The sequence below is a fragment of the Piliocolobus tephrosceles genome, chromosome 5, assembly GCF_002776525.5.
Source record: "Piliocolobus tephrosceles isolate RC106 chromosome 5, ASM277652v3, whole genome shotgun sequence".
Classification (NCBI taxonomy): domain Eukaryota; kingdom Metazoa; phylum Chordata; class Mammalia; order Primates; family Cercopithecidae; genus Piliocolobus; species Piliocolobus tephrosceles.
This window is the reverse complement of record NC_045438.1, coordinates 28,089,212-28,113,378: the sequence shown is the minus strand read 5'-3', so window position 1 is coordinate 28,113,378 and position 24,167 is coordinate 28,089,212. Positions and strand designations below refer to the sequence as shown.

At 37.3% G+C, this 24,167-nt stretch overlaps 1 protein-coding gene across 1 annotated transcript in view; it reads right to left on the bottom strand.

The window, feature by feature from the left end:
• The window catches only part of LAMA2 (laminin subunit alpha 2), a 509,807-nt gene that overhangs the window by 175,030 nt on the left and 310,610 nt on the right, over nt 1–24,167 (bottom strand). Inside the window, exons 29-31 of the mRNA XM_026454995.1 lie at nt 22,838–22,955; nt 14,512–14,646; nt 347–471 (exon numbers count right to left, since the gene is read on the bottom strand). Coding sequence (XP_026310780.1) covers nt 347–471; nt 14,512–14,646; nt 22,838–22,955 — 378 coding nt within the window. The remainder of the gene's footprint in view (nt 1–346; nt 472–14,511; nt 14,647–22,837; nt 22,956–24,167) is intronic.

Genomic DNA, 24,167 nt, shown 5'->3' with positions numbered 1-24,167 from the left:
TATAAGTAAACATTAGACAGGTATATTTATGAAACCATGCATATTTGTGTATGTGTGTGTGTGTATATATATATATATAATTTGTTTTATAAACATATCTTACATTAATATTGGTATTTACATTTTAAGTAATAAGTATTATTTACTTGGGGCAGAGTTTCAAAGGAAAAATGAACCATAGAGTATTATATACTCACTTTTGTCATGTTTTTATATTATTAAAAATATCTCTATCTTAAATTGAGATTTTTATCTACATGGAAAAAATAGCCAAATCATAGACAGACCATGTGCTAGACAGATGGCATTTCTGATTGGGAAATGTGGTTATATTTCTCAATCTTACTTGTTACTGGAAGAAATCAGAGGGCAGGCACACTGCTGACAGTCATTTGGCAATCCCTTTACAATTCCATAGTATCCAAGAGCACATCGTTCACAGAAGTCACCAGCAGTGTGATGCTGACAATTCTGTAAAGGAAAGAAGTTTGTTTTTCATTTAGTGAGAGTTAGGATGTAATTTATCATACAGTCCCTAGCTATGAATGTGTGTCTATGAACACATATACTTTCTTACACACACACACACACACACATACACACACATACACACACACACACATTTTATCACTGACAGAGAACTCAGTCTTTGATATAAATATTTTTAAAGAAGCTCTTTTATTTGAGAAGCTAATACCTAGCTATTATAGCTACACTGACAATAAGAGTTTCTATTCTCTTTTCCCTGAATCAATCGCTATGTAAATGTTTCTCCTACTCCAAATTGGGGAATAGACTTCAAGAGTCTCTAAAATTTATTATTTCTTCTAGGCATTTATGTTTCTTCATATCCCAGATTTTAGCTCTCTGAGAGGTTAGAAAAAGGTGCTACAAATACTGTGGCCTTGGTACATGCCCACTAGTGGGCTTTCTGAAACCACCTCAAAGTGGAAAGCATAGATGTAGGTGGTTCTTCATAAATACAGAGGAGTCAATCTAAAACCAGCAATCTCAGATCAATATCTTCTTTTTTATGCTTGCATAATAAGAGACATTGGAGTGATATCCTTTAACTCGTTTCCACAAGGAAATGAGAATAGCTTCAGAATAGTGTGTAAATAGCTTCAAATTAAAATTTTCATGAAGCAGAATTATATTTAATGCAATAATCAATTATGCAATAAGAACTTAGGAAGAGCTACATGGAATGAACTGAAACAGTCAATGACAGAACATCCTACCTTCTAGAAATTTATGTAAGCTTTGGGAAAATAATAATTTAAAAAAACCACCTGCCAAAAAATAAACATGGCAGCAAGAATGCAACATTGAATGTTGTTTTGTGGGAATGTGATCCTTGCATCTGAGAGTTGAGAAAAAGGAAGAAGGGAATTTGGAATTGGATTTTAGCTGGATTTTATAAGACAGGATTTGGACTGGTCAGAATAGTGACTTACATCTTATAAACAATATCGAAAGAGAAGTTGAGAAACAAATAAGTCAGTAACAAACTAGATGGACATGTTAGTGAACTGGCTTCCTGATAATCTCAGCTGGAGCCACAAAGCTGCCTGCAGGCTCTATACTGAACTTGGATGATATCCTATAGACTGGGCTCTGCTTCATTTAATCAATCAAGAAGAATGTATTTATTCTTCTTGAAGAATGTTTCGTGTGTCGTCTAATGGCCAGACAATTGTTGGTATGGAATGTGTGGTAATTCACAACAAACAATAGCTGACGTCATTTCCACCACAGATATTGCCATGGAATTAATTTTTGCTTAGAACTTCTGCTAACTCTTTCTGAGAGTTTATGCTATTTCTTGCAGTGAAACTATGACATTGCCACAGTGAATTTTAGATCATTTAGTTTTTACATTTTTCGTGTTATATTTGAAAGTATATTGTGACATTTACAGATTTTATAACAATGTGAAACGAATCCGGTTTTTCCAATATGACAAGGTACAAACCTTGTCATTTTTGTTTGTTTGTTTGTTTTTCTTTTGAGACAGAGCTCTGTCACCCAGGCTGGAGTCCAATGGCATGATCTTGGCTCACTGCAACCTCTGCCTCCTGAGTAAAGGGATTCTCCTGCCTCACCCTCCCGAGTAGCTGGGACTACAGGCACATGCCACCATGCCCGGCTAATTTTTGTATTTTCAGTAGGGATGGGGTTTCACCATGTTGGCCAGGCTGTTCTCGAACTCCTGACCTCAGGTGATCCACCTGTCTCAGCCTCACAAAGTGCCCAGCAAATCTCAAATCCTCTACTTCTATACCTCACCCTCAGTCAATGATGGCTCCCTATTTTAAGAGATAAGAAAGCTCTAATTTCAAGTGTCATTGCAGAAAAGTGGTTAGCAGAGCAAAATCATTTGTCATATTTTGCCATTGATTTAAGTGCCATAATCCTCTTTTATTCAACCATCCAAAGGAACCACCATTTTTTAGCAATAAAAGAGCTATTCTGTATTTAACAATAGCATTATGAAAGATAACGTCTCCAAGATAAAATAATTATCTATTATCTATCATAATAATCCAATCTAATTTGGATGCTCTCTTGGTTTCCTGGCAAACAATTCAATGTCTTGCCACATTATTTTCCATCCGTTTGACATTTGTTTCTGTCCTTTGTCTGAAGCTACTCTACTCCTAAATTGGTTTCCTTGCCTCCTGCCTCCCCATTTTCTCCAGCATCTTCATTCCCTCCTTTGCAGGCTCATTCCCATTAATATTTGAAACTGGTCAAGTCTTTCCTGTCTTAAAAAAAAAAAAATCTGTGAGGCCTCAAATTGCTCAGCAATGTCTATCCTATTTTTGATAAGCTTTTTAAAAGACATTGTTTACATTCCTGGTCTCTACTTCTTCATCTCCCATTCACCCTTTAAACAGGCTTCTGGTTTCACCATTAAACATAATACCAGGATGACCCCTAAGATCTTTGTTGCTAAAGCAAAACTTAGAATCATCAGGCCTCATGATATGTGCGTTTTCTGTAGCCACTGATATTTCTGGATACTCTTTCTTTGAAATTTTCTCTTCCCATGGTTTCTTTTTCTTTTTCTTTTTCTTTTTTGAGATGGAGTCTCACTCTGTTGCCAGGCTAGAGTGCAGTGGTATGATCTTGGCTCATTGCAGCCTCTGCCTCCCGGGTTCAAGCGATTCTCCTGCCTCAGCCTCCCAAGTAGCTGGGATTACAGGTGTGTGTCACCACGCCCAGGCTAATTTTTGTATTTTTAATAAAGATGGGGTTTCACCGTGTTGGCCAGGATCATCTCAATCTCTTGACCTCGTGAGCCATGGCACCCAGCCCCCATGGTTTCTTTAAGAGTAAGCCAGTTGATGTTTCTCCCACTTCTATGGCTACTCTAATTCTCTTTTATGGACTCTTCCTTCCCTTTCTGTTTAATATAATTGATGCCCTTAATTCTAACTTTGATCCTCATCTCTTTTTTCTCCTCCATATTTACCTTGGTGATTTCATCCATTACTATGACTTCAGTTAACGGTGTGCCCAAAACTCTGTATTTTATGTATTCAGCCTGGATATCTCTGATGGGTTCCAGACTTCCACTTCTAATTGCTTCTTGAGTAAATATTGTATAACACAGAAGTGCCCTAAATTTGAAATGACCACAATTAAGTTCATCTCTTGCTAAACCTGCGAATACTCCTGTATTTCTCATTTCATCTGAGGTCACTGTCATCCACTCAATTGCCAAGGTCGGCAACCTAGAGGCCTCTCTTATCCGAGGTATCCATCAGATCATCAGTTCCACGAGTCTATTACTCTCTGTTTCTTGACTTTCTTGTTGCTACTGTTTTCATCTGGCCACTGTCATATTTTACTTGGATTATTGGAATAGCCTCTTAGCTAAAGATCCTGTCTCCATATTTTTCTTATCTGGTGATTTCTCCACACTGCAATCAGAGTGATCATCCTATGAACATATCAGACCATGCCCTTCTCTTGCTTGAAAAGCTACACTAGTTCCCAAATGCAGTCAGGATGAATAACAAGTCATTAGCATGGCAAGGAAGAGCTTCATTATCTGCCACCCCGCCCCCCTATGCCTTCACCACCACAGCGCTTACCCCTCTATATGTAGCTGTAACCACGGCTTTCTTTGCATATAATGCCATAGCCACATGGGGCCATCTGAAATTCTCAAATTATGCGGATACTCTTTATCATTGCTGGGACTTTTCATTTGCAAATCCTTAGCTCTAGAGTGCGTATCGGGCTAGCACCTATTCATTTCAGCTCTCATTTTAAATGTCAGTTTCTCTGAGACACATTCCCTGATGCCCTAAAACTGGCTTAAATGCTCCTTTTAGTGCATCAAACATGGGAGGCATTCGATGACTATCTTTGAATGGCTGAATGAATGAATGCATGTTTCAGGAAGTATAGATGAAACTGGTCAGTCTTTTTCAGATGAAAAAGCCCAAATTTCAAGTGTCATTGCAGAAAAGTGGTTAGCAGAGCAAAATGATTTGTCATATTTTGCCACTGATTTAAGTGCCATAATCCTCTTTTACTCAACCATCCAAAGGAACCACCAGTTTTTAGCAATAAAAGAGCCATTCCATATTTAACAGTAGCATTAAGAGAGATAATGGCTCCAAGATAAAATAATTATCTATGAATTCTAACTTCAAGTCATTCAGCAAGGGGTCATGCTGACGAATAAGTGTTAACTGGGGAGTGTTTTAAGAACATATTTTATAGTTATAGAGATGAATGTGCCAAAAATACATAGGACCTCCAACAATAATTTTCAGCATTTTACTTTTGCAGTAAAATAATTGCATAATGAATTATTTTATGTAACCTAAATATAACATTAGTAACTCAATTAAAATCCTTAAAGCCAATAACCATTACTAAAAAGACAGAGATTCAAAAATATGATTTTGTTTCTCTTATACCTGTAAGTCTACATAATTTCTTCAACAGAGAAAGCAAATATTGTAATCTTCTCTGGACAATCTTGTCAGTCTTTCACAGGGTTGCCGACATACTAAACTTGGTTAATTGAATCAAATGTCCTGGTTAGGTCCACAAACACACAACACATAAATCAGGAGCCTCTTTTTGAAACTTTTTTGACATACCCTTTTCATGTGACTTTCCTGTCTGCTTTGAAATAGTGTACATAACATTTTTTCTTATATAAAAATTAGTCTTTAGGGAAAATTTCTATATTTTGGATGCCTAATGAGAAGTTTAATTATATTCTCAAGAGTGGTATGTGCTAGTATCTCTTCAATAATACATCAGAATATATTAGATTTGTTAAGTTTTTTTTTTGCACACTGGAAAACTGTTGGTATATATTCCTTCTACAAAATCAAATGAATATAACATTAATATTATAGTATCTCGGGCCTAAGGTGAGAAATTACTTAACCTTCTTGCCATACAGGAATGCCTTCTATGCTTTCCTTGAGATATCATTAAAGGCATGAATTCTTATAAGACAGCTTTTTTTTCATCTCGCATAAGCTGTGAAGGTTTTCCTTACAGTGAATAAAAATTTGTTGCATTCTAATTTTCAGTGATCCAAGTTCTGCCTTCTGAAGTGATGAAAATTAAGTCTAATTCCCTTTTCCTAGGGAAGGTCCTCAAATATCTAAGAATATTATTACCTCCTAAATCTTTGTTTCAAGCTAAACATTTAGCAATCTTACTCAGGGTTTCCTTCAAATATAAGTCTCTAGCTGTGATTTGCAAATATATTAAATGTACTTCCTCCCTTGATTTGGATCTTACACAAGTAGCAATGCCCTGTGTTGGCACCTAGTGAATCTGCAATCAAGTAAGGACTCTTACTTCACATGAATTGCTAATACGTGTCATTTCCTCTGTTCTTTCCCCTAAACTAGAAAATAAGCTCTAGAGGGCAAGACCCATGCAGTCTTCATATTCCTAGTACCTATCATAGGCCATAGACCTGTATATTAGAAACATAATTAACAGATGCCACAGGAATGAACAAACAAGTGAGCTTACCTGAGTTCAAATCTTTTCTATTAATCTCATCTTGTTAATTGTAATTCATAGTTTCATCTGTCAGGATCTTTTCCCACCATCCAACACATTAGATAATACTTTCAGCTTTATGTTATCTGAATATTTGATAGATCTCATCCAAAGCATTTACAGATATTTTGAACAAAACAAGGTCAAATACAAAGCTTATGCCTCATCATTGGAGATATCACTAGAGCGTACTCTGGGTCACACATTTTTAGCAACGTATATGCCCATCATCCTATCAGCTGGCTAACATCTGGCTCATATTTTCAATCTTGTGTGCAAGGATACTACGAAATAGCTCATCAAACGCCTATTTAAACAAAACCAGCATTTGAATCATGGATAAGACCTCTACTGCTTTATAACATAAGCAAGTTATTTAATTTCTCTAGCATTAGTTCATCAACTGTAAAAGAAGAAATAATCTTGTCTATCTCATAAGTTCATTGTAACAATAAATGAGAAAATCTCTGTATGGTGACCTGTTTTGGTCCCGGTACATACACAGTTTTGGACACATAATAGCGGTTATTATTTTTGCTGAATTTGAGATATGATGTATCACATTGTCTGATAAACTTGATATTTTACTGGGATTTAGAAAACTAGGTTTTCAGATATTATATATACAGTAAACCTAGCACTTAGTTTGATATGTTATTTTGAGTGAACCTATTCTTTTTTTCAATTTTTAATTTTTTGTAGACACGGGGCCTGTGTTGACCATGCTGGTCTCGAACTCCTGGATCCTCTTCTCTTGGCCTCCAAAAGTGCTGGGATTACAGGCATGAGCCACTGCCCCCAACAAAGTGAACCTATTCTGATTCCTAATGAGCACTGTTTATTTTTTCCACAGTTGACAGATATTTGTTAAGTAAGCAAAACTTAAATTTCATTGGAGATCACAATCAATCTGTTTCCTACATTTTATTTCCTTTATAAAACCTGGAAAGACGTTTTATTGCTTACTATCCTGTGACACATTTTATGTTCTCACAATTTGTCAGGTGTTTTCCATACATGACCCCTAGTCACTTTTGCAGATTCTGTCACGACTCTAAGATATAATTCACTTGAACTTTCAAAATCAAACTCATTTAATCAGCAGAGTGTGTTTACACTCTCTCACCATCTGGAGAAAGCAGTTTGTGGTGGATTTGAAACCTGCTTCTAATACTTTTTGGTCAAGACTTTATAGGTTGCTTACATTTTCTTAGCATTAATTTTCAGAACTTAGTATAAGGCTAACAATCTCTATTTTGGCAAGGTTGTTAGGTAGATTAAATAAGGTTTACAAAACAAAAAATTAGTGAATTCTAGTTACAAATCTGTCTGTTTACTGAAGATAGTGTTAATTGATTAAATGTTTCAGGCAACAGCAACAATCAGTTATAGAGATTTATTTTATTATTTTTTAAAAATAAGAATTGTGATAGAGTGAAAATAATATTTCCACAAATTATTTTATCTTTAAAAAGTTGTTTGAGCTAGGTAAGGCTTCAATATTCCCATGTGAAAAAAAAATAGGAGAAATAATTCTGACTACAGGGTATAGCAATGATTAAATGAAAATATCTTCCTTCTGTCTCTCTCTCTTTCTACTTACCCATGTGTGTGTACTAGTTACTGTTGGTTCACTTATCTCCCTCTCTCCCCTTGGATTCAGTATCACATAGGTTTTCTTCTTCAAAATATTTTTTTTCTTAAGGAGCAATAGTCACTGAGCTATTCATAACATGCCTATGTATAAGATTTATTAATGCCTAGGATGAAGCAACAATTATCTTGCAAGTATCATTAGGTATGATGAAGAGCATAGTTACAAAGTGATCTGGGTTTCTTGGAAATATTTAGTCTATAAAGCTTTCTATAGTTTTCTTTCCTATACACTTTATATTTTCAGGGTAAGGTGTGAAGAAAAAGAAAAACAAGATAAGTGAGTGCCCATCTCCAAATATCATCACGTTGGAGGTTAAGGCTTCCTATGGCCTGAATAATTGTGTTCTCCAAAAATTCGTATGTTGAAATCCTATCTCCCAATGTGATAGCAACAGGAGAAGGGGCTTTGGGAGGTGATTACATCATGAGGCTGGAGCCTTATGCGTGGGATTAGGGCCTTTACAAAAGAGACCCCAGAGAGCTATCCAGTGCCTTCCAACATGTGAAGACAAAGAAAGAAGGGGTCATCTATGATAAGGAAATAAACCTTCCCCAGACACTGACTTTGCTGGAGATTTGATCTTGGACTTCCCAGCCTTCAGAACTGTGGTAAATAAGCTTCTGTTATTTATAAGCTACCTAGTTTATGATATTTTGTTACAGCATCCTAAATGGACTAAGACAGTAAGAAAATCTAGCATAGTGCTAGACATAAATTATTTTTACATTTTTTGATCAATTATCAACTGATTGGTTCTTCAACTATAAATGGTAGATAACACGTATGGTAATGATCATCATTATCATAATTGCTTTTATGAAGCATACCATACACCAAGTAATGTTCTAAGCCTTTTATTGAGTATTTCATCAAATCCTTACAAAAACTCTGTGAGTAGGCACTATTATTATTTTCATAATATAAATGAAGAAACTAAGACCTCATTAAGGTTAAATAAATTGAGTAGGCTCACACTGCCAGTAAGGGGTGAAGCCAGGATTTGAATCAAGGCACTTTGACTGCAGAGCTCATGCTTGCCACTATACCAAAGTGGAAGGCATTGCACTGTATAATGGATATGATATGAAACTGAGATCCATATTACACATAAAAGAGAAATCAGTATGCTTCGGTTTCCTCAGTTACAATGTGGGAGTAATAACAGCTATTTCTTATTTGCCTCATGAGGCCATTTCAAAGATGAACAGAGTTGCCTAAATTCAAAAGTTGTGAGTTCCATGAAAGAAAATATAAAAATTCAGAGCATAACGGTTTATACCAGCTGTGCTTGTTTAATGGAAGTATTTATTTTTTACTTCATCTAGGGATAACTCAGAAAATAGACATGCTTTTAGAATTCTTAGGGAACAAAAGTAGTCATAATAGTCAATTGGTCAAAAGAGGACAGTATAAAGATGATAATTTTAATCCTAATAAAAATCAAATTAAACTGCATTCTTTATAAAAGCTTTTAAATTAATCATATAAAGCAAACATAACTGTGTTAAAAATGCCAGTGAAGATTGCATAACAAAAATGCATTTAATTCTTGCTTAAGAATGTGTATAGATTAACCGCCCCCCAAATTACCTATTGAATTTTTCAGGCAAGCAGATGATGAAAAAATAGTATACTAAAGCAAGATAGTAATTATTTCTGGAATTCATGGATGGCTAATATTAGTTATTTATTTTGTCAGTAATATCATTTATGGCTCTGTTTAAGGTGGATCACCTCTTAAATGCATCTGCATTCCTACCCCACTCTCCACAATTAAGCATATGACTAATTTAAATATCTTCTTCTGATTGAAATAGGATATATTTAATAAGCTAGGAATAGAAATAAGTTTTCTTAACACGACAATAAATGTTTTTCTTATACTAAACATCAGCATCATACTTAATGGTGAAAGTCTTAAGGCAATCATATTAAAATCAAGAATAAAATAGAAAGCTGATTATTTTGGGAGACAATTAAAAAACATGAAATTATTATTATAACAGATATAGCTTTTGATAAGTAAAAATACAATTATAATATTTGCAAATAATAGTATTATAGGCCAGGCGTGGTGGTTCACACCTGTAATCCAAGAACTTTGGGAGGCTGAGGCAGGCGGACCACTTGAGGTCAGGAGTTCGAGATCAGCCTGGCTAAAATGGTGAAAACCCATCTCTACTAAAACGCAAAAATTAGCCAGTTGTGGTGGCAGGTGCCTGTAATCTCAGCTACTCAGGAGGCTGAGGCAGGAAAATCGCTTGAACCTGGGAGGTGGAGGTTGCAGTGAGGCATGATATCACCACTGCACTCTAGCCTGGGTGACAGAGCAAGACTCCCTCTCAAAAAAAAAAAAGTATTGTAAATATAACAATAACTGAATCAATTGATAAACCTCTAGAACTAAAACAAAAGTTATTGAATATCAAATACATGTAAAAACACCTATTCTAATAGTTAAGGTTTACCAGTAATGACCAGTTAGTACATTTACTATGTTGAAACAAAATAGGTAATGTTTACCGTTAAAATGAAAATGTAAGATACACAGAAAGAATTTTAATATGAGACACGTGTGCTTGATATAGACAACTTTAAAACAGTTTACTGTAAGACATAAAATGTCTGAATAGAGAAGAGTGACTAGTGTAAATATAGCAATTCTTTACAAATAGGCTAATTTAATTCCAATCAAAATTCCAGTAACATGTTTGGGTAAGAGATTGAAACAGTGCATAAAAATGTCAGCTGGAAGAATATGTAAGGGCATCTAGTTAATTAGAAGAGAAGAGAAATAAAAGACCTTGCTTTACCAAATAATGTTAACTTAACATAAAATGAAGGTAAGCAGAACATTGTAGTAAGAACTAAAAGGTAAGTAAAACAAAATGGATTATCTGAAACATCTTAATATCAACAAAAAAATTTGTGTATGTTTGGATACAACAATGTATCAAGGGGAGAAGGAAATATTAATCAGTAAATGTTTCTTTACAGTGGTAATACATATCTGCAGAAAAATTACCTCCTTACACCATAGTAATGATTGGATCTAAAATTAAATCATAAACTTAATAGTAAATACTGTGGGATGTCAATATCAAAATATCTCAACATAGAAAGCCACGTGCCTGGGTAAGATCAACATCTGAATGAATGTAGCTAGAGAAACAAATTGCTCCAAGGATTGAGTCCCAGCAATACCACTACGTGGATTTCAGAGTAATGAAGAAAACTGAGAAGGAGCAGTGTTTGAATTTGGACATCTCCAGAATACCATGGCCTGGGAAGCAAACTGAGCAAAGGGTTTCAAGAAGAATGGGATGATTCACAGTGGCAAACATCGCTGTTAGATCTAGTAAGGTGAACACTGGTGGCTGTACATTAGCCATTGGTTCCAATACAGAAGAGCAGGTGATAGCCTGTTTTTAGTAATTCAAAGGAGAATGGATGAAGAGAAATTATAGACAGGAGATAGACAGCTCTCCATTGTATGGAAGGAGAAGAATGAAGTGGTTACTTAGAAGGGAAATGAGTCAGGAGAGTGTTTTTGCTTTTAAGGTGGAAAAAAAAGTGACAAGATAAGAAGGAGGAGAGATTAGCTAGAGTGATGTCATCAAGCGGGAGAGGGGTAGAATTGAGAACATATGGGGAATATGTGATCTTTTCTGGAAACAAGAATAGTTCATCCACAGTAATAGAAAAGAGTCATAACAATTGGGCACACATGCAGAAAAATGGGTGCATGCAGTAGTGGGAGCTTGTTACCTCTCTTCTGATAGCTTCTACATTCTCAATGCAGTAAGAGGCAACCCCATCAACTGAGGGTAAGGATTGGAGGGGTGAGAGGAGAGGTTTAGGCTTGAGGATGGAGGGGAACGTATGAAATAATCAACTAGGAACGTGGAAAAGAAAAAGGATGAGAGAAAAGTGGCATGATTGCAGAGCAGCACAAAGGGTCCATTTGAAGAGAGTGATCATGAATTTAAGGTGAGATTAGATGGCACAATTGTCTTTTTCTACAGCCACGTTTAGTTTAGGAGGTGGAGGTGGCCGGGCATGATGGCTTACGCCTGTAATCCCAGCACTTTGGGAGGCCAAAGCAGAGGGATCACGGATCATGAGGTCAGGAAATCAAGACCATCCTGGCTAACATGGTGAAACCCCGTCTCTACTTAAAATACAAAAAAAGTAGCCAGGCATGGTGGCGGGTGCCGGTAGTCCCAGCTACTCGGGAGACTGAGGCAGGAGAATGGCTTGAACCCGGGAGGCAGAGCTTGCAGTGAGCTGATATCGCACCACTGCACTCCAGTCTGGGCAACTGAGCAAGATTCCGTCTCAAAAAAAAAAAAAAAAAAAAGAAAGAAAGAAAAAAGAAAAGAAAAAGAAGGTGCAGGTATGGAGGAGATAGTAGGATTCTCACAGTGCTGGAGTTCACTTGAGTGAAAAATAAGTAAACGAGTAGCCAGGGAAATGAGCATTGCAAAGCAGTAATGCCAATGAAGAATCATGACTATTAAGCTGGTTACTACAGTGGAAGCATGAGATAAGGAACAAGAAAAAAGTGTGTGCATCAATTGTGAGATTACACACATTGAAGCTGAAGTATTTAGAAGAAGTGAACTAGAGAGAAATGATGCAGTGATTAAAAAAAAAAGGATGCTTCAAATGGAGACCAGAGAGGTACAAGAAACTGAAAGTTAAGAGTATGGAAGAGTTAAGATCATGGACATTAAAATCACTAAGAATGATGACAGGAGTAGTGCTAGGGAAAATGACAATTAGAGAGGGAAAATCAGCAAGGAAGGACATGTGGTATTTAAAGGTTAGTCGGTGACTTCGACAAGCAGATGGAGAGGGGCACATGTAGAGGGAAGCATGAGAGTCAAAGCTGGGTGCTGTAGAGCAGCGTCTCCAATGTTTTTGGCACCAGGGACTGGTTTCGTGGAAGGCAATTTTTCCATGGACTAGGATTGGAGGATGGTTTTGTGATGATGCAAGCACATTACATTTACTGTGCACTTTATTTCTATTATTATTACGTTGTAATATATAATGAAATAATTATACGACTCACTATAACATAGAATCAGTGGGAGCCCTAAGCTTGTTTTCCTGCAACTAGACGGTTCCATCTTGGGGTGATGGGAGACAGTGACAGATCGTCGATCATCAGGCATTAGTTTCTCAGAAGGAGCGCACAACCTAGATCCCTCGCATGCGCAGTTCACAATAGGGTGTGTGCTATTGAGAATCTAATGCTGTCTCTGATCTGACAGGAGGTGGAACTCAGGCAGTACAGTAATGCCAGGAATGAGGGGCAGCTGTAAATGCTAATGAAGCTTGCTCCTTTGTCTGCCGCTTGCCTCCTGCTATGTAGTCTGGTTTCTAAAAGGCCACGGACCAATATTTGTCTGTGGCCCAGGGGTTGTGGACCCTGATATAGAGGAGCATGGATAATATAAAACTGGCAGCGAGGAGCAAGGAAACCTGCCCCACTTTCAGACTCAGGGGCATGAAGAGAGTGAAAGAGAGTGATGGCTACTGCAGCTGGGCATGGTGGTCATGCCGGTACTCCCAGCACTTTGGGAGGCCAAGGTGGATGGATTACCTGAGGTCAGGAGTTCAAGACCAGCCTAGAAAACATGGTGAAACCCCGTCTCTACTAAAAATACAAAAAATTAGCCAGGTATGGTGGCGTGAGCCTGTAGTCCCAGCTACTTAGGAGGCTGAGGCATGAGAATCACTTGAACTCAGGAGGCGGAGGTTGCAGTGAGCCAAGATCACCACTGCCCCCCAGCCCGGGCGACAGAGCGAGTCAGCGTCTCAGGAAAAAAAAAAAAAAAAGGTGATGGCTACTCCTTAAGAGGGCTGCCAGGGCGGCAGCATGCAAAGTGAGAGCTGGGTTTCAGTCAGCATAGTGGAGAGAACATTGAGGGAAGAGGAGGATTCTGCAGGGGATTTTGCCTATTTTGACCATGAGTGCCACAAGACTCAGTAGAATGGTTTCGAAGATGAGCAGAGGTGGGAGATGGGCTTAACAAAGATGAGCTGTGGGCAGATTACAGTTTGGGGGACAAGTGGTGACAGGGGCAACCTGAATTGCTTACAGTGACTACAATAAAAAGGGTGGAACACATGATTGTTCTGATTGTTCTAATGTAGACGGTAGTGGTAGAGAGTGCAGGGTGCTAGCAGAAACATAAAAAAATAACAGCGACCTTAATTATAAGGGAAATGGGCAAATTATGGGACATCCAAACAAAGATTGTAAAGATTTTAAATAATATCTAACAACATAATACAACCTCATGATAGGTAAAAAGTTAAGGGACAAGACATAAAAGTGCATCAATGGTGTTATATAAATCTTATTCACAAACACATGTAAAAATTGGTGGGAAATACTTAAAATATTAAAATTTTATCTTATGTTGCATTTGGGGTGAATTTTTTCTTCCGAATTCTTTTCTGTAATTTCCAAATTTTATATAAAGTTTATCTATAAGAAAATAATCAGAAAAAAAGGCACATGTAATTTTTAAATAGGTATGTCTTCTGGTGCTCTTCTAGGATGCTGCTAAAATTCTATTTTTTCACACGCACAGTGCTTCTCCCAGTTATTTTTTCCTTACTTTTTAAAATGTAGAATCTGTGAATATCTTTTTCCCCTGCATATTTTGTTTCACACACACGGTTGTGTTCCCTTGCAGTTTAGCCGGCCTCTGAGTGCAGATGCTGGGCATGTGTAAAGAGAAAGGAGCACATGGGCCTTGTTCAAGAAAGGCTCAGAGGACTACCTGGCATATCGACGTTTCAGGGTCACACAGGCTGCTGTGTCCATTACATTGACATGGAACACAGGTGCCCAGGGTTGGTCCAGGGGTGCGGCCACCTGGCTGAGAACGCAGTCGATAAAATCCTGGCAAGCATGCCTGAAAGAAAAGGAAGCCAATTAGGACAGCCAAGTTAGAAATCTTGCATTAGCAACGCTTGAGCTCTTCAGTGGCTGCAAAGACAGACTGGCCTTCCCGTACCTGCGGCAGGGGCAACATCACTTACAAACTCAAGTGACAATTTTGATACCTAATGTGTATTTCTTCCTGGTCTCCAAGGTGTTCAGGTGGCATCCATGTGTAATCAGACTTTAACCAAGGAAAGCTTTTATTTGTAGATACAACTCAGCCTGAAAGAGCTCCAAACAGTCTTTTTCTTGCAAAAGAGGTTTGTTTTTAAATAACATTGTCATATGGAATAAAGACAATTCCAATGTCTTTAACACCTAAAATATGCTTTTACTGTGCTTGATGGATAACTAGCAAATGTCCAATGAAACACAGCAAAAAATTAAATAAAAAGTGTTATGGATGCATTATTTATACTGATATAAGTTAAAGACTATAAAAGTAAGAAATCCAAAATAATAAGAGCTCTGCATGTCTTGGGACTATTAGACCACCAATAAAATTTATCTTTCCCTGATATAATTTTTTTCATCTTGCAATAAAGATCTGAAAGCAAACAGAAAACTTCTAGTGAAGCTGACATATGCAAAATCAAGACTTCCATCTTCATTTGGGTTTATTATGAAAATGTATCAACAAACACCTTTGGCTTTCTGGAAGGCAGTCTACAGCTCTGGAATGAGGATGAGAACTGTCTTGTGTTTCAGGCTCAGCCCTCTCCTCACGCATAGCTGCAGACATTGCTTGATTTATGAATAAAAGGTAGAAGTCAGTTTTTCAAATCCCATGGAGAATTATAAGGGGACTATTTTACCACCTTGGTTAAGTAGGATTTTTTTTTTCACTTAAAAATCTTATGCCCATTGATGAAAGAAGAGTGATTGCTGACTAAGCAAGAAAAAATATCAGACTAAGAATTTTCTAGTGCCTCCACATCCCTTTGGTTCTGGCCTAGACAGTCCAGAGACAAATATACAAAGACGCTGCTGATAAAAAGATCTAGTTTAATAGCCAGCATCCTTCTTGTTTATTTAGATTTGGATAACGCAAAAGTACCTCAATTAAGCACTTAATCAAGAGACTCTGCTTTTATCACATCCTAAAAGAAATTCTAATGAGATTTAATAATGTCCCAACTTTGAGCAAGCTGGCAGACAAAACTGAGAATAGTATTCAAGATATTTTGAGTCTTATTTTTCTTACGGTGGATATAATCACATAATTTAACAAAGTTTGTACATATTATTTAAAAAGCAAGGTTTGTTTTTGCCATTTTTATTGAATAAGTACTGGAAATGATGGTTGAGGAATTAATTTAAGCATTACTGAAGAAATAAACCAAGATCCATGTAAAAGTGGTTCATAGTGGCTAGGCGTGGTGGCTCACGCCTATAATCCCAGCACTTTGGGAGGCCGAGGCAGGCAGATCACAAGGTCAGGAGATGGAGACCATTCTGACAGAGTGAACCCTTGTCTCTACTAAAAATACAAAAATTTAGCTGGGCATGGTGGTGGGGGCCTGTAGTTCCAGTTACTCCTTAAGTTGAGGCAGGAGAATGGTGTGAACCCAGGAGGCAGAGCTGGCAGTGAGCCGAGATCGCGACACTGCACTCTAGCCTGGGCGACAGAGCGAGACTCCATCTCAAAGAAAAAAAAAAAAAAGTGGCTCATAGTGTGGCTTATTCCAATTCTTTAAGAAGCTGATCACTGAAGAGAATTGGATTTTCTGTGCATGGATTTCATCCTTGAATACACACACACACAGAGTTGCATTATTGACATACTTGCTAGGTGCATGCGTGTGTGTTATTATGAGAGATAGGCCTTTATCTCTGTAATGTCTTTACTAAGTTATTACTGTAATTACTGTCCATAAAAATTTGTGCAAAAAATCACACAAATTGAGAGGAAGTTTCCAGCTTCACTTTAAACTCAAACAAAAGTTTAAAATACATCTTGGAAGAAAAAGAAAGATAAGAAACAATACACCTCACTGAGGAATTGTACAAAGTTTAGCGTTGTAGGCCCAAACGTGAAGGTGAGCCCTAAGGTGAAGTCTACTCTAACGCACAACACATTTTTCTTATTACTGTGGCTTTCCCTGGCAGGCAGCCTGACACAATAGAAAAGCACCCGCAGTGGGAGTCTGTGGTCTGGTCCACCCCTAGAGGAGGTGGAGTCAATTCCTTTGGGGGAGAGTTGAGGCCCGGGTTTGTTTTAAAACTCTTAAGAGAGTTCAATAAGCTATTAGAGTGCAGCATCACTGGCAAGCTCCTCATTCTCTACTGTGCATGTGTGCATTTAAAAGGGCATATGGACAAGGCCAGACATGGTGGCTCACGCCTGTAATCCCGGCATTTTGGGAGGCTGAGGTGGGTGGATCATTTGAGGTCAGGAGTTCCAGACCAGCCTGGTCAACATGGTGAAACCATGTCTGGACTAAAAATACAAAAATTAGCCAGGCATGGTGATGTGTGTCTGTGATCCCAACTACTCTGGAGGCTGAGGCACGAGAATCACTTGAACCTGGGAGGTGGAGGTTGCAGTGAGCTAAGATGCGGCCACTGCACTCCAGCCTGAGTGACAAAGCGAGACTCTGTCTCAACAAAAAACAAGACAAAACAAAACAAACAAACAAAGTGCATACCACTCTTTGGTACTGTAAAAGGAATGAATAGGGAAGCTTTGATTTTATGTTAGTTTTGTCTGAGAGATATGGGCAAGTTACTCTGAGACACAGTTTCCTCATCCTACAAATGAGCAGGTTAACTCAGATGACTTCTAAAGTGTCTTTCAATTTTAACATTTTAGATTAGTTTTGATTTATTTTGTGTCCTGATGGATTCAATTTCTATGAGGTAGCGAGAGAGAGAGAGAGAGAGAGAGAAGATTTGACAATGCAAAAATTAGAAACTTAAAACATTAAAAAAAAACACAGAAAGTCTTTCTTTTCCTTGATAATTTTGTATCATTCTTTCAATTAAAAAAAATTTTAGGGTGTTTTTCAATATTGAATGTTTTTCCTCTTGGTGAACTGCAACAAAGTTCATGAGAATGATTATGTTTAAATTGGAACCAAAAAAATTACTTTTTGAGTCCCATCTAAAATCCTTTCTGGAACACAATGGCGAATTAAAGAAAAGTAAATAAATACCTTCTGAGCGCCTCTTCCCCATTTCTACTCTAATTTAAACTTTTCCAAAGTTCTTTTCCTCGGTGTTGAAATTATTCATGGCTCAGTTTTCTTCTGCTCTCCTCTATCTTTAATTTGTTTCCATAATATATTGTTTCATCAAAACATCCGATCGAAATTACACAAAAATGTGGGAGGGTAGAGAGGAGAGAATGAAGCAGACAGTAGAGAACCATCATATCCTAGGCTCAGGGCTGCACACTGCGCTCCTTTCTTTCTTCAGAGTTTAGTAATAAAAATAGATACTTGTGCTGGAGCTCAAAAAAACACTCTATCTTGTATCTTTGCATGGATTTTGCAATCGGGCAGACCTAGGTTTAATTCCTGTTCCATCACTTTGTATGTAGTAAGGTTTTGAATACTGTGTGCCTCGGTTTCCTCACCTAGAATGTAGGAATATTGTACAGCCATGTGCTGCTGCATAATGACATTTTGGTCAATGATAGGACCATGTATATGACAGTGGTCCCATAAGATTATAGAACTACATTTTTACTGTACCTTTGCTATGTTTAAATATGTTTAGATACGCAAATACTTACCATTATGTTACAATTGCCTACTGTATTCAGTACCAATAACATGCTGTGCAGGTTTGTAGTCTAAGAGCAACAGGCTATCCCATGCAGCTTAGGTGTGTAGCAGGCTGTACCATTTAGGTTTGTGTATGTACACTCCATGATGTTTGCACAATGAAGGAATTATCTAACGACACATTTCTCAGAACGTATCCCTGTCGTTAAGCAGCACATGACTGTATAATATAATAGCTGAGTACAAGTTTACCTAGGTTTTGGAAACAGACTCACTGAGGTTTGAATTGCTGTGTAGGTGTGTGATCATGGGCTTCAATTCTCTCACCTGTAAAATGGAGATCATAAATTATAGTCGATGATGTTGGTGTAACTGTATTGGGAAAGGTACAGGAGATAGTAAGCACTCAATCAATGGTAGGTTCTGTTTTTCACGGGGTTAATCTGAGGATAACTTGAGATAAAGTATGTTTAATAATTGACATACATAAATCAATAGGTTTCTCTATTTCAAATAGTTTTTTCAATGTAATTGCTGGAAATAAACTACAAATAAAGACACCAAGATTGTTTTAGGTTATATTTGTAAACAAAATTATAATATAACTTACCCATGCCATTTTCCTCAACACTTGTCTGTATGTGAAAACAGAGACTTTGGGTCTCCGGTGTGCAACAGAAGTGATAAAGGATAGATGTGTGCATGTGTAAGTAGCTAAGACTATTTTTACATTTTGCCTTCTGGGTTTATGAGTTGATGATAGGTATAAATTCTTTGGAGATTAAAAAAAATCAGTTTTAGTAGCCACAAGGGACAACTTCTGAGTGGCGACCCGATAGACACAGGCCATTCAACTGTGAGCCTAAAGCCATATTAAAATATGGGAAGAGAGGATAGAAGCTGAAACTATGAAAACATGACCTTGAGATCACTGACAAATTTCTGATTTCCATATTACTGCAGAGAGCTGCACATGCAATGCTGAATAGTTTCCATTTTTAAGAAAGAAAGTCATAAGTCAGAATGGTACCTGCATATAACCTTTTAACTGCATAAAGCTCAGTTTAGGTCAGTTTGGGCAATAACCTACATTTAATGTAACTCAAAGGCAGGTTAAATAAAGTATTAACAAACTCAAGGGCTCCAACCCCAAGACATTTGGTGAGGAAATGGTGTCCTTTGTTTGACTCCTGAAGGTAATCTGGCCCCTTCGGGAATAGCAAATTAGAATAATTAGGCATTTCTAGAACTAACATTTCTAATGACCACGGCTGCAGTGTCATCACAGTACAGGTAACAGGCAAAGGCTAAGTGTCTTTACAACTGGCTATATTTTAGCAGTAATTGATAATTAATTTTGTTTACTTGCAACCATATTGTGGATTAAAACATGAAATAAAATAGCCTGTAGATGCAGACATCTCTAGAATACTATACATTTTGTAAAAATATTGTAGAGGAATTGCTTTGTGTGTTCATGACCCAAAGCATATGTTACTGGAATGGGATGTATTATTTCAAAACTGTCCTTAGCTCTTGCTTTGATGATAAGATTTTATGCCTGGGTAATGACACTTAGGAATCAAGATGAATTATAAATAAGATGTATAATGGATTAGAGGCCATGGGTTGTGGAAAACACTTCAGGTACCTTATTATGAGAGATAGGCCTTTATTTCTAATCTCTCTACTAAGATATTACTGCAATTACTGTCTGTAAATAGATGTTTAAGTGAAAGTCATGGGACGGTGAAGCCACTAATGCAGATGACAATTTGTACATATTCTTAGTTTTTCCTGATTTTCATTTATCATTTGCGTTATTTGTGCTCATTTACATTTTCATATAATGATGGAAAATGACTCAAATTAATGGGAAAGCATGTATTTGAATGTATTATTAAAAAAGTCTATCAATCATGTGAAGAAAAGTTTTTAGCATTTTAAATCCAGAGTGGAAGGTTGGTTGCATGAAAATAATTTGCTATTCTACTAACATTTTTGTTCACAAGTGAACAGTATTATTTTAAATAAATGCAGAAAAATATAGCTGTAATAACCTTCTCTTCAGGATAGCTAAAGGTCAGCCTTGACTACTTACTGAATATTTTCTATAGCAAAATAATACTGCAGAATCAGAGAATTTTAGAACTTCAACTCAATCTGTCATTTTATAGATTGGATACCTATGTAATAACGAAGGTCTATAATAATTAAGAGCATTGATCACAAGTGCACACAGTTAAAAGTAAAACCAAACACTACCTAGGATAAAGGAAATTCCATCTCTTCTCTAGAAAAATCTCACATTCTTTCTGTCCTCCATTTTAAAATCTTCAATGTTCACTGGAAAGGTCACTCATTTTATATGTGCCACATGGTCTCAGTTTTCACCCATACACTATGTGTACATACGTATATTGGAAAGAGCAGTGCTTACTGTATCAGCAGTGCTTACCAGTTTAAGTTTACTGGTGTGTGTATACATAGATGTAGGAGATATGATTTAATAAGGAGATGGATTACTTGATTATTTATTAGCTCAAAATGGACACAGGTAAATAAATATTGCCCTTCAGAGCAGTCACAAGAAAGGCTAGAAAATTATTTAAAGCTTGTGTCACAAAGTAGTTGCAGTTATTCTATAAAATTTTTCCTTGAACAATGCGGAATCCATGTGATGGTAACTAAGCTGAATGGCATGTCAGTTTGTAACGGGACTTTCACACATACGTTTCCATTTAAATCAATCCTTACGATGTATAGGTAAAAAGTCAAGATTTAGCAAGAAATAGAGCAACTACCCTGTCCAAGTAGTGCAACTAGGTAGGATTCACTGAAACTAAATTCCTTTTTCTTTTCATGATGTCATGTCCCTCTCAAGAAATGCATACTCATTATTTTTAAGTTGCACTTCAGTTTTGACCTAGTGTTATCATCTGTTTCATGTATCATACTTAATAAAACTTCTCAAATTCTATTTACAAAATACGATGTATAAAATTGTTTATAACCGAATCAGTACATTGGGACATAACTAGTGATTACATTAATAATAATATTAACCATCAAAACTTACATCATCTACACACCAGGTGCTGTGATGGATCCTTAACGTTCACAGCTCATTTAGTCTTCATAAGAAGACTTAGGCTGTAGGTGAGGGAGATATTAATAATATCTAACTGGTATGCTGTGAGCCCAGCCAGCCTGACTAATGAGAAAGAATCCCAGCTGCAGGGCTGGAGAAGTCCTGGAGGTCCCTCCCATGCCAGGCTTCAGACTGCAGGGTCTGTGGGAGAGGTGAAAGTGTAGTGGTGGTTACTCAGGGACTTGGTGTCTACCTGCTAAAGCCTGAAGAGGTGTACTACCCTGTGCAGGGCCTCAGACTTACTATATGGCGAAGTTGAGATTCAAACCCAGGGCAGTTTCTCGTCCATTCATTCCACCTCCCTTAAATCATACTGTTTCTATTCACATTTCATAATTATAGAAATTAAATCAACTTTCAGAAGGTGAAGATCCTAAGAAATTTGACAATCCTGAAGGCAGACAAGAGAATATCCCAGAAAGTTTATGAAAAAGCAGTTTTAAAATTACTTTTAAAATGTAAAAAAAGGCCGGGCGCGGTGGCTCATGCCTGTAATCCCAGCACTTTGGGAGGTCAAGGTGGGCGGATCACGAGGTCAGGAGATCGAGACCATTCTGGCTAACATGGTGAAACCCCATCTCTACTAAAAATACAAAAAATTAGCCAGGCGTGGTGGCAGGCGCCTGTAGTCCCAGCCACTCAGGAGGCTGAGGCAGGAGAATGGCGTGGGAAGAAACTCCACCTGGGAAGTGGAGTTTGCAGTGAGCCAAGATTGCGCCACTGCACTCCAGCCTGGGCGACAGAGCAAAGCTCTGTCTCAGAAAAAAAAAAAAAAAAAAAAAAAGTAAAAAAAGAGATAGTTTTACAAATGTAATGACTCACAGCAGCACTGTTGGAACAAATGTATGCTTCCCTGAGAAGCTTATGTTAAAGGGAGCAGCCTGCTATTTAGTGTACAAGTTTTGTCATGTTCTATATAAAAATATTTTCAAAACCCAGTATAATCCTATCTCCTAATCATTGCAATTTAAATGTCTCTAACTCTTCAGAAGTGGTCCAAGAAAATAGATCAGTTATAATAAAGCGGCTTACTAAAACATTCTTAATTCCTGATTGGTAAATATTTTCACAAATCTTTAAATTTTTATCAACTATTTCCCTTCAGGTGTGATTTGTACTAAGTATCGATAGCATTATCCTTTTGCCACTGTGACTCACACTGTGAGTGGAAGATTAAATAAAATAGATTAAGAATAAGTATGCAGTAAAAGTACTTCTGGGAGTATTTCCATTTAGCTCCTGAAGTGAGTTGAGATTAAGCAGGTTAGTAGGAGCTATCTTACCTCACAGGACAGGCCAGAATAGCCCAGGGGGCAATCACATTTTTCAATCAGGTGAGCTGGAGGAGTCACTGCTGTTCTACGTCCTTGTTCAGCTACCTCCATTGAGATTTCAGAAATCCTAGAAACAGCGAGAGTGTACTTAGATTACCAGGGCAGTCAGTTAAGATCGCCTAGTAAACACTCAATCCTACAGCAATATCCTTCTCAGGTTTTTGTCAACCTCAAGTATGTTCCATTGTCTTTTTTTGTTTTTAATTGACAATTAATAATTGTACATAAGTTGACCCTTGAACAATATGGGCTTGAACTGCATGGATTCACTTATATGGGGATTTTCTTCCACGTCTGCTACCCGGAGACAGCAGGACCAACCCCTCCTCTTCTTCCTCCTCCTCTTTAGTCTGCTCAAAATGAAGACAATGAAGTTGAAGAACTTTACAATGATCCACTTCCACTTAATATATTTTCCTTTCCTAATATTTTATTTTATTTTATTATTTTATTTATTTTTTTGAGACAGATTCTCACTCCGTCGCCTAGGCTGGAGTGTAGTGGCATAATCTTGGCTCACTACAACCTCTGCCTACCAAGTTCAAGTGATTCTCCTGCCTCATCCTCCTGAGTAGCTGGGAATACAGGTGTGCAACACCATGCCCAGCTAATTATTGTATTTTTAGTAGAAACGGGTTTTATCATGTTGGCCAGGCTGGTCTCAAACTGTTGACCTCAAGTGATCTGCCTGCTTTGGCCTCCCAAAGTGGTAGGATTACAGGCATGAGCCACTGAGCCCAGCCCTTATTATTTTCTTAATAACATTTTATTTTCTCTAGCTCACTTTATTATAAGAATAGAGTATATAATACCTACACAAATATATGTTAATCTACTATGTTATCAGTATGGCTTCTGTTCAACAGGAGGCTATTAGTAGTTAAGTTTTGAAGGTATCAAAAGTTATATGTGGATTTCTGACTGCATGAGGTGGGGTTGATGCTCCTAACCATCGTGCTGTTCAAGGGTCAACTGCATTTATTAAAACAATGTGATATTTTGATACATAGATAAGTTGTGGGATGATTAAATCAAGATAATTAACATTGTTTTGAAGCTGTTTAAATTTCTGGGACTCAGGTACCACATCCTAATATTGCATTTTTGCTTCCTCAAATGTTAGGAGTACATATTAGCAAAAGAGTCACATAAATCATAAGAAGTTCAGTATACTGGATGTCTTATATCCTGTTGATAACTTTTCCCCTACTTTTTAAAATATGAGTGGTTTCAGGTAGACATGGCCAATTAATTAGACATTTATATTCTTGCAAACAGA